The sequence below is a fragment of the Oncorhynchus kisutch genome, linkage group LG20 (assembly GCF_002021735.2).
Source record: "Oncorhynchus kisutch isolate 150728-3 linkage group LG20, Okis_V2, whole genome shotgun sequence".
Classification (NCBI taxonomy): Eukaryota; Metazoa; Chordata; class Actinopteri; order Salmoniformes; family Salmonidae; genus Oncorhynchus; species Oncorhynchus kisutch.
This window is the reverse complement of record NC_034193.2, coordinates 43100656-43112123: the sequence shown is the minus strand read 5'-3', so window position 1 is coordinate 43112123 and position 11468 is coordinate 43100656. Positions and strand designations below refer to the sequence as shown.

General features: G+C 39.4%; 1 protein-coding gene and 1 long non-coding RNA gene across 2 annotated transcripts; both read left to right on the top strand.

The window, feature by feature from the left end:
- The first annotated feature begins 3452 nt into the window (after nucleotides 1-3452).
- Nucleotides 3453-5787, top strand: LOC109865697 (CDGSH iron-sulfur domain-containing protein 3, mitochondrial-like). The gene is made up of 3 exons (XM_020454075.2): nucleotides 3453-3827; nucleotides 4950-5066; nucleotides 5422-5787. Exons 1-3 carry the CDS (start codon nucleotides 3741-3743, stop codon nucleotides 5620-5622), a joined length of 405 nt encoding a protein of 134 aa, XP_020309664.1. The 5' UTR covers nucleotides 3453-3740; the 3' UTR covers nucleotides 5623-5787.
- A 1830-nt stretch (nucleotides 5788-7617) lies between these two features.
- On the top strand, nucleotides 7618-10006 carry LOC109865183 (uncharacterized). Its single transcript, XR_002251536.2, has 3 exons — nucleotides 7618-7999; nucleotides 8334-8450; nucleotides 8618-10006. It is a non-coding gene; the product is annotated as an uncharacterized LOC109865183 (long non-coding RNA).
- Nucleotides 10007-11468: the final 1462 nt, after the last annotated feature.

Below are 11468 nucleotides of genomic sequence, written 5' to 3'. Positions count from 1 at the left end.
CCACATTTCAGGCTTCAAACATAAAGATATAAAACTGTATTTTTTTGTGAAGAATCAACAACAAGTGGGACACAATCATGAAGTGGAACGACATTTATTGGATATTTCAAACTTTTTTAACAAATCAAAAACTGAAAAATTGGGCGTGCTAAATTATTCAGCCCCTTTACTTTCAGTGCAGCAAACTCTCCAGAAGTTCAGTGAGGATCTCTGAATGATCCAATGTTGACCTAAATGACTAATGATGATAAATACAATCCACCTGTGTGTAATCAAGTCTCCGTATAAATGCACCTGCACTGTGATAGTCTCAGAGGTCCGTTAAAAGCGCAGAGAGCATCATGAAGAACAAGGAACACACCAGGCAGGTCCGAGATACTGTTGTGAAGAAGTTTAAAGCCGGATTTGGATACAAAAAGATTTCCCAAGCTTTAAACATCCCAAGGAGCACTGTGCAAGCGATAATATTGAAATGGAAGGAGTATCAGACCACTGCAAATCTACCAAGACCTGGCCGTCCCTCTAAACTTTCAGTATCATACAAGGAGAAGACTGATCAGAGATGCAGCCAAGAGGCCCATGATCACTCTGGATGAACTGCAGAGATCTACAGCTGAGGTGGGAGACTCTGTCCATAGGACAACAATCAGTCGTATATTGCACAAATCTGGCCTTTATGGAAGAGTGGCAAGAAGAAAGCCATTTCTTAAAGATATCCATAAAAAGTGTCGTTTAAAGTTTGCCACAAGCCACCTGGGAGACACACCAAACATGTGGAAGAAGATGCTCTGGTCAGATGAAACCAAAATTGAACTTTTTGGCAACAATGCAAAACGTTATGTTTGGCGTAAAAGCAACACAGCTCATCACCCTGAACACACCATCCCCACTGTCAAACATGGTGGTGGCAGCATCATGGTTTGGGCCTGCTTTTCTTCAGCAGGGACAGGGAAGATGGTTAAAATTGATGGGAAGATGGATGGAGCCAAATACAGGACCATTCTGGAAGAAAACCTGATGGAGTCTGCAAAAGACCTGAGACTGGGACGGAGATTTGTCTTCCAACAAGACAATGATCCAAAACATAAAGCAAAATCTACAATGGAATGGTTCAAAAATAAACATATCCAGGTGTTAGAAGGGCCAAGTCAAAGTCCAGACCTGAATCCAATCGAGAATCTGTGGAAAGAACTGAAAACTGCTGTTCACAAATGCTCTCCATCCAACCTCACTGAGCTCGTGCTGTTTTGCAAGGAGGAATGGGAAAAAATGTCAGTCTCTCGATGTGCAAAACTGATAGAGACATACCCCAAGCGATTTACAGCTGTAATCGCAGCAAAAGGTGGCGCTACAAAGTATTAACTTAAGGGGGCTGAATCATTTTGCACGCCCAATTTCAGTTTTTGATTAGTTAAAAAAGTTTGAAATATCCAATAAATGTCGTTCCACTTCATGATTGTGTCCCACTTGTTGTTGATTCTTCACAAAAAAAATACATTTTATATCTTTATGTTTGAAGCCTGAAATGTGGCAAAAGGTCGCAAAGTTCAAGGGGGCCGAATACTTTCGCAAGGCACTGTATAAGAGCCCTGTGACTTGATTGCACAGAACATTTTATGCTGAGGAAGAAAAAACTGCAGTGATGATTGATCTCTGAAAGTGAAACCTATCTGTGCTCACCCTGTAGGGAAAAAAACGGCATTTTTGAGTTATTAGGATGTTGTAGTACAATACATTTTATGGTCTGTAGAATTTGTTATAATGCAGCTCTTGCCAACATGGCCAGGTGGCTCAGGAGCACCTCTACAAGACATGTAGGATTGGTGACATAGAGATAGATAGAGAGAGGTGAAAGTAAGGCGGTATGGTCCCGGCAAAATAAATAGTGGGGATAGGCTATATAAGTAAAACATAAACAAAAAAAGGACATCTATGCTATTACACCACTTTTATCATTACTGCATGTCAGAGCCATGAAAAGTTAGTGAATGGACTTGAAAACTGGTGGTATAGCCTACGATCCAAAATGCGATGTGGTTAGATGAGAATACTGCCATTTTTGCCAAGGCAGAGATGAGTGGCTGACACTGATTCCGGCCTAATGGAATCCACAAATGTTATTACACTTTATGGTGTTTTGTGTAACAGGTGTCTCTTTCCATTCAACACTGTTGGGGGCTGGAAATATTTTGCAAGTGGATGTGTTACGCCCCTGAAAACAGGGGAGAAATAATCACGAGAGTGATACGGTGTTGTATTCTCAATTTAACGTTTAGTTGAATCAGTTTCACAAAAGTAACACATTACAAAACAACAGAAAAACCATTATACAAATAACACAGCAAAATATCTTATTAACAACGTACATGTTCATTCACAATCGACATAAAATGGCAGCTACTCTCAGTACGATGCTATTCTTCACTTCAACCGAGCAGGGCTAATATTACTCTCTTCAACTTAACTCTAACTTCCTCAAAACGTTACTAAGACACACCTTAAACACTCTTGACATGTTAGTGAGTTATAACATTTAAATTACTATTTTTATCATCAATAAAGTACCTGAAAACAGGGGAGAAATAATCACGAGAGTGATACGGTGTTGTATTCTCAATTTAACGTTTAGTTGAATGAGAAAAAGACCGCGATTTTCCCCAGGAATATGGGTGGAGACCAGAGCAATCGATCTCCGGCTCATAGATTAAGAGCATTTCGTAATTAAGAGCATTTCGTAGATCACAGATTAACACTTTTAGGCACTACAAAATCAAGTAATCAATATAACATTTACACATTACTCTCACAATTCGTACCCTTTGACAGATTTGAACTTTAACACAATTATATGAATGTTATCAATCTTTATCAACTGATACTGAATGCATCTTTTTAACCTTAGATGTTTTAAGATCCTCACATACTATGAACTTACTAATACTTTTTAATGTATAACAGGCTATGACTATTTCCTTTAACCTGTCACACCAAAGGAGCATTTTGAAGTGATTATTTGACAATCAGATGAGAATATAATAACTGCTTGTGTTTATGCCACAATAAAAGGTAATACATTGTAAAAGTTCAATTACACATTTTTACGACTAGGCCCACAGAGATCCTATTGAATTAATAAGGATTCTATATGTAAATTATATGATTAGGCCCATGAACATGTTTGCACATATAGGAGGTCCCATACCGTGAAAAAATGTATTCTACTTTCACCCCTGGATAGGGGATTCCTCTTTCTATCTGTACCATTATAGCGTCTGTGACTGCACAGGAAGCGCCATTGAGGCTACAACCCATAGGAAAACCCACCCAGTTGACTAATTTGACGACTTTAAAATGGCGTAAGTATGACGGAAACCTTCAATGGTGCAGCCCATGCCAAAACAGCCTTTTGGCTACTAGAGGCCTCTATCATTCTCTATGATTGGTGATGACTTGTATGGTAGTGGACCTCGCCCTGGGTCGTCTGTTGACATTTACAGGCCAATAGCTTACCTGTCTGTGCTACAATCATTGTCATTGGCGGTATAAGCCCATTTGGAAGTTAAGACTTGTTGTGCGTGGTCTAATTTGTCTTTTTAATGTTGTTTTTTTGTGTGAAGAGGGTGAAGTGAAAACTACTGGAGATTGTTTTCTCTGACTTTTCTTAGAAGGCAGCTTTACTAAAAAGGCTAAACCGTCTACAGTGAAATTGACTAAAACGTTCGCGTGCCGTATCAGGAAGAATGAATGTGATCATAGGAACAATGCGGAACGGGACCAGGGCAACTTTAAGGCAACCTCGGCTATTTACGGCTCTTGCCAGTTCAATGGCAAGTATAAAGTCAAGGAAAATCCATGTTTGTATGTTGGTCGCTTGTGAGTATAGACTGCAAGTGCAATAGTTACAGAATAACACATTTTGGCAGCTTTCTGTGGCGATCTGGATTCCAGCCTCTCTATAAACCCTCGCTAAAATAGTTCAAATAGACGATATGATTGTCAAAGTATTACTGTTGACATGTGCATTTGAATAAATATATACATATAAATCTAGGTTCTAGCGTTTAAAGACTAATTATAAGGCATTGTATGAAATAGCAACATGCTGTTCATAGTAGATAAAGGAAGGGCAGCTGTTCAAAGAAAACCTGTATAGTCATTAGAGAACGCCGTATTCACCTATGGCACAGATATGCCATTCATATGGCCGTGAAGCAGCATTGTGCCATTAAATCTCCATCTTTAATCAAATAATTGACCTAAAGCAAAGTTCAACAGTAATTTGTCAGGTCCACTGAATAGGCTACTAAATTCCAAGTTACATTCAGATAGTAAGTTCTAGTGCTGGGTTGGAACATAAAAATATTTTAGACTCAGGCCCCTCTCCCAGCATTGGGGAACAACCCCCCATTTCTATCTCAAGCACTGTTCATGACACAAACTGTTGTTGGAGGAGAGATTTTTTTGGTTTGTTGCCAGGTTTAAAGATTATTATCTGCAATTCTACCCATTTTGTCATGGGGTGCAGATACATGTTTTGCAGTTTTAAAGCTAATTTTCTTGCAATTCTATATGTTTTGCCATGTCTAATGTGTATCCATGTGATTCATTGTGTGACTCGACCATTACTACAAAATCTTTGGACTAAAAAACCCAGCTAAAAAACGTTAGCTGACGTGGGCTAGTTGATCTGGACATTTCTGAGAAGTTATAAATAGCTCTCTCAGGTATGCGATAACTGACACGAAAAGAGGAGTACTGATGATGCACTACCTCATTTCGAAATTTCACCTTGCGCATTCTACTATTACAACTCCCCCACACCCCCCTGCCACCGTTTGGGTACCACTGCACCATGAGTTCTCAATGCCGGGATCTACACTGCTGTTCATATGACGAGCATAAGCAATGCACTATTATTGTGTGACTAATCTAAACTACTACCTCCTCAGATGCAGTGCTCCACTCAGACCAATAAACCTGTTGTCGCTGCCAAGATGCCTTTCAGGGTGAAAGTGACTGGAGGCAAACGCTACGTCTGGTGTGCCTGTGGACACAGCAAGAAACAGGTGGGTGTTCGGGCATGTCAAAATTCATGCCCGTGCAGGGCTCTAGCCTGTACCCTAGTTATTGATGAAAAAAAACAGGCCCGACCCTAACCCGATGTATGTCGGGCCCAGAGTTCTAGTTGAAAGCATTGAATGTCAAAAAACAACAACTAAAGGATTAGGACCGATGAGCCAAAATTGACGCGATATTAACCCTTTCCTTTCCCAGCAGTAGTGATGTAGGCCTATATGCTCTCCTATATGGTCTTCTACATGAGAATAATGTCTGAGATTGTAATCTGTGCTATAATTAACTCATTTAAATCAGTGAAGCAATAGCACTGACAGTCTTTCTCTCACGCTCTCTCTCTGTCAGCCCTTCTGTGACGGTGCTCACAGGACTAAGGCACCCAGCATCTCTCCACGACTCTTCACTCCCGAGAAGGACAGCACCCTTATGCTGTGTGCCTGTAAGCAAACCAAAAATGCACCTTACTGCGATGGCACACATTTCAAGGTCCTCTTCCAGGATCTAGTCAGCTTAGTGAAAAAAGTGTTTAAAATTAATAACGTTTAAAAAAAATGGCATGACGCAGCTAATTTCCTTATAACTGTACCGCCTATATTCATTGTTCATGAATCACTTGTTGACAAACATTTTATTTATGATAAATGGAAAAAAGGCATTTATGTTTTGTCACTGTCCATAAGGGAATAAATAAAGGCCTACTATTTCAATACACATTTTGTCATTCTTATTTTTTCCCCCTAAACCATGCATTCTTTTGAGAAACATGCTGGTGTCTGGCAAATTCATATAGCTGATATATGATGATCGTTCTTAAACTAAGTTAATGAGTAAAAAATATATATATATATAACCGCTTTTAACCCAACCACTCCAAAAGACACACATACAGGTTTTGGAGAGTTGCGGGGGGGGGGGGGGGGGGGGCTGCCACACTGGGCACTCGGGGAGCTGTTGTTGTGAGGGTTAAGTGCCTTTCTCAAGGGCACAACAACAGGCAAATGGCATCTAGGAATTTGATACCAGCAACCAATGGTTGCCAGCTCACTTCCCGCCAGATCTTCCAGTTGGACCCGAGATTCAAACTCGCAACCCTCCGGCCACTGTCTCACCTCTCTAACGACCAGGCTACCTGCTGCTTGGTCATGTTGTCAACAAGGCAGCATGATGCATCGTCCAGAAACCTATACAACATCTCCTTTCCATAAAATGTGTTTGTTTTTTCAAACTAGTTTTCATTGGGAAGGTAGATAAAGCATTTTTTATCAAAAGCAATCATTTTGGCTGTGTTTATACAGGCGTCCCAATTCTGATATGCTGCCCAATTATTGGCAAAAGATCTGATTAGTCCAAAGAACAATATTTGGGCAAAAAAATCTGAATTGGGCTGCCTGTGTAAACACAGCCTAATGCATGTGAAAACACAGAATCATACTCATTACTCCGCGTTCTTAATCTAGCCTAGAGTGTCACTTTTGTTTTGAGACGACTTGCCATGGGCTTTGAACGGGGAAACTGGTTTACGCTCCAGCCTGGTCTCAGACTAGAGACTGTAAATCCGGGACACATTGTAAATCTGGGATACTCAAATTAGTATGATAAGTTACATTTGGTATGGTTACATAAGACCGAGGATTACTTAAAGAAAAAATGAAAAGTAGGGTGGTTGGTTGGTCAGGGGTGGATAGGAGGGTGTATTATGTGAACATCAAGCAACCCAAAGGGTTGCATGTTCAAATCTCATCATGGACAACTTTGCAACTACTTTTTAGCTACTATGCAACTACGTTTTAGCTACTATGCAACAACTTTGCATGTTAGCTAACCCTTCCTCTAACCTTAACCCTTTAACCTCGACCCTAACACCAAGCCTAGCTAGGTTGCCACCTACAGTAGCTAACATTGGCTACAACAAATTGGAATTGTTAACATATCAAACGTTTTGCAAATGTGTAACATATTGTATGAATTGCAAGAAGTAACATATTATACGAATTGTATTCCATAACATATCATACAAAATGGATTATGGACACTTGCAAATTAATTCATACCATACGAAATGTAATGTATACTAATTGAGGGTCCCGGATTTACGTTTACTATGTTACGTGATAACAACTTTGGAGGGGATCATTACATTACATTTTCTCAAGAGCAATTCCTAAGGGGGACACCTAAAGTAGTGCTGTAACACAAATTGCCTACATTGTAATATGTTCAATGTATATTGAGGAATCATAATTACTACTACTGGATCATTTATATTGAGTTAACTGAAGGGTTGTCCCAACTTGTCAAATGTTTATAATAATAATACTACTGCTAATAATAGTTATGGCAGTGTTCCTTATCAGTCCAGTGTGTATGCAGGTATTTGTATTTACAACCAGCAATACCAATAAGGGCCAGTAAGTGGCAATGGTACTGTACGGGTGCAGTTTTCGTAAATACAATGAGCATCTCATCTAAAATCTCCATTGAGAACCATCACAAAGTTGGTCTCAGTATTGAATTGATCTTTTTTATTTGACTTCTGATATTTAATGACTATATAAATGTGTGCCACTGGCCTGAGTCTACTACAATAGCTTTACAAGAACAAAATGCTCAATAAGTACAGTTCTAAAAGCGAAAGAACTACTTCAATGAATAACCAAATAAATAAACCAAAATATCCTCCAAATATACTTAATTATTGTTCAGTCAGTGTTTCAACACTTCAAACAACAGCTATGGACAAGTATGTCACACAACATCTACCCCTGAGTCCAGGTCGAAATTCTTTCATAATCAAATCCCCTCAAATGCTGCGTATCTTGCTTGGAGAGAAGCCGGGTTCAGCGGCCCATGTGACTGATTCCGGAATCTACCTCTACATGGCCAGCGGTTAGCTACACAAAATCTCTGCTCGTCCTTATCTCAGGTTCAGCTGACGTTGATGCCATTTTCATTTTGTTGCTAATTGTCTGTCATTAATATGAATACGATGAATTTGAAGGCTTTATTTGGTTGTAAAAAACAATATACAGTGCTGCAGATTACTTACGCACACACAACCAAACATTAACACAACATTAGCACTCAGGCAGAGTGCGCAAATTGGTTTTAGCAACCTTGATACAACCTTGGATATGGCCGATTATTACTTTTCAATTTTCGTGTTTGCTGACCACACATTGGCATTTGTAGGGTGCATTCACTGCATTTGCATAAAGGAAATCTGTTTTGCTACACTAAATCTGAAACTTACGTTACAGGTCCAGCGCTCCACTCTATCCACTGAGTCTGTCATCGCTTCCAAAAAGCCTTTCAAGGCGGAGCTTGTATGTGGAAAGCGTCACTCATGGTGCACTTGTGGACACCGAGAGAAACAGGTGAGGGCACTACAATCATGCTTTACGTTGGCCACCATGTGCCCATCGCTCCGCTTTCATTGAAACGGGTTCATTGAACTCTGGATCAGATTGTCTTTAGCATACCAAAGCAGCAGATTATTCAGGTACTCAATCACCGGCTTGTTTCTCCCATCTTTCTGTATTAGCCTTTCTGTGATGGAACCCACAAGGCTAAAGCCCAGGGCCTGATGCCTCAGCGCTTCGTCCCTGAGAAGGACTCCAAAGCTTAGCTGTGTGGCTGCAAGTACACCGCTAACCCACCACTCACAAGCAGGAATTCATTCAGTCTGCCCTGCTCAAGGGGAACACAAACTTCTGAATGGATAGGAGCTGCATGTGTTTTTGTCCAATTTACTGTGGTGTCAGTTCTGGTCCTGGAGATGGGGGGCCCTAATCACTGGTTCAGAAGGGTGATTGACCGTGAACAGATGACGTATGCATATCTGACGTGCTTAGATCTGATGTGATTGGTCAAACGACCGATTAGTGGAAAAAATATCAGAATTAAGCTGCCTGTCTAAATGCAGCCTTAGGTGCCTCATTAGAATATAATGGGAAACTCTGGGCTTAGCACTAGCTTTGAACAAATCTCCCATTGTCATCCATACAAGATTTGCATGACGAGAGCTCTGTGAACAACTCAATTAAGGATTCATCACATGATAAGCAATTTGCAAGGTGATACTTGTTATGAGGCGATTCCACGATAACAGAATGATGCTGAGATTCAGATATTTCACTTTTAAAATGTAAAAACCAAAGATTAAAGTTATTCAGACCATTCAACTTTATGCACAAGGACTAGTTTTAACAATTTCCACAAAACACATTTACTTGAGTGCAGATGCAAAGTTTGGTAACAGAATAACAGTGTCTTAATCTTTGCAATCATTGTTTAGTTTTTTTTGGCATACATTTTAAAGTGAAAAATCAGAGTCACGGCATTGTTCTGTTACCGTGGAATTGCCCTGTGTGGGAATGCACTGGTGCTTCTGTAAATGTTCTGTTACCATGGAATTGCCCTGTGTGGGAATGCACTGGTGCTTCTGTAAATGTTCTGTTACCGTGGAATTGCCCTGTGTGGGAATGCACTGGTGCTTCTGTAAATGTTTGAAATTGTGATGAAACAGATATTTAAAATTTTAATGCTCCGCTAATGATACGCACAAGTATTGTGATGGACTGTTTCTCAAAATCAAGTATTGTGATAGAACACAATCATAAGCTTGATGTAAGATGAATTAAGATGTATTTCTATAGATCTAAAAACAGTATTATTTCCTCCATGGTGTATTCTGTCTGTGTTGAAATTAAAACGATCAAATATTTTTTTTTTTACTTTCTCTTAATTACTGTCACATTTTGCCATCCCATAACCTGTTTTGTACGTCACTTATGAAGAAATGCAATGTTTCAACCGAAAACATCCTCTGCCTTTGAAGTCATGAAAATCCACAGATTCTTTGGAGAGCACATAGTTACCGTGGTTCCCAACTTAAAATCAAGTTAAACAGTCCTGAATAGCAGCATAATGATAATACATGATTTAAAGCTCTGCTACTCAAATTGTTGTTGATAGCAATGTAACAGATTTATGTATTAAATGTCCAAATGGAGACTTATCACAGGAGCACTGGCAAGTTCTGATATTTGAACTACTCAAGAATATAACCCAAAAATTAATCAGAATGGGACACCGAACTCAAAACCAAGCAAGTAAACTTTTTAATGACCTAAACATGCACATATGGCTGATATTTTAGAATAATATCATTGAATGGTCAAAATATACATTGAGGGAATGTCAAAAGTGTATGAAAATACAACAAGGTGTACATGGTCAGATATACAATTCTCTGATGTGAGTAGAACTGGGTACCGGTATGTAAACGCTGAGAAACGTACAGTAAGCTACGTTTTTCAGACGATTGTAAGTGCTGCTTGAGGCTTGATAAATATAATGGCTTTTCTAATGTCAAAAGCACAGGGAAGTTCAGTACTCGTATATACTGTGATCTGCATTTCAAAGAAAGTGCATCCAACGTTTCGTACACATCTATTGTCCTTGGTGATTGGGGCCATTACCAGTAGAAAGTACTGCATCTATCTACATACACCAGAGTTATTATATACAGTATGACTGACGGCAAGAAGACAGATCTTGCCTTTATACTTCTAGGTTATATATATATATATATATATACATACACACACATACAGTTGAAGTCAGAAGATTACATACACTTAGGTTGGAGTCATTAAAACAAGTTTTTCAACCACTCCACAAATTTCTTGTTAACAAACTATAATTTTGGCAAGTCGGTTAAGACATCTACTTTGTGCATGACACAAGTAATTTTTCCAACAATTGCTTACAGACAGATTATTTCACTTATAATTCACTGTATCACAATTCCAGTGGGTCAGAAGTTTACATTCACTAAGTTGACTGTGCCTTTAAACAGCTTGGAAAATTCCAGAAAATTATGTCATGGCTTTAGAATCTTCTGATAGGCTAATTGACATCATTTGAGTCAATTAGAGGTGTACCTGTGGATGTATTTCAAGGCCTACCATTAAACTCAGTGCCTCTTTGCTTGACATCATGGGAAAATCTAAAGAAATCAGCCAAGACCACAGAAAAAAAATTGTAGACCTCCACAAGTCTGGTTCATTCTTGGGGACAATTTCCAAACGCCTGAAGATACCACATTCATCTATACAAACAATTGTACGCAAGTATTAACATCATGGGACCATGCAGCAGTCATACCTCTCAGGAAGGAGACACATTCTGTCTCCTAGAGATGAATGGACTTTGGTGCGAAAGGTGCAAATCAATCCCAGAACAACAGCAAAGGGCCTTGTGAAGATGCTGGAGGAAACAGGTACAAAAGTATCTAAATCCACAGTAAAACGAGTCCTATATCGACATAACCGGAAAGGCCACTTAGCAAGGAAGAAGCCACTGCTTCAAAACCGCCATAAAAAAGCAAG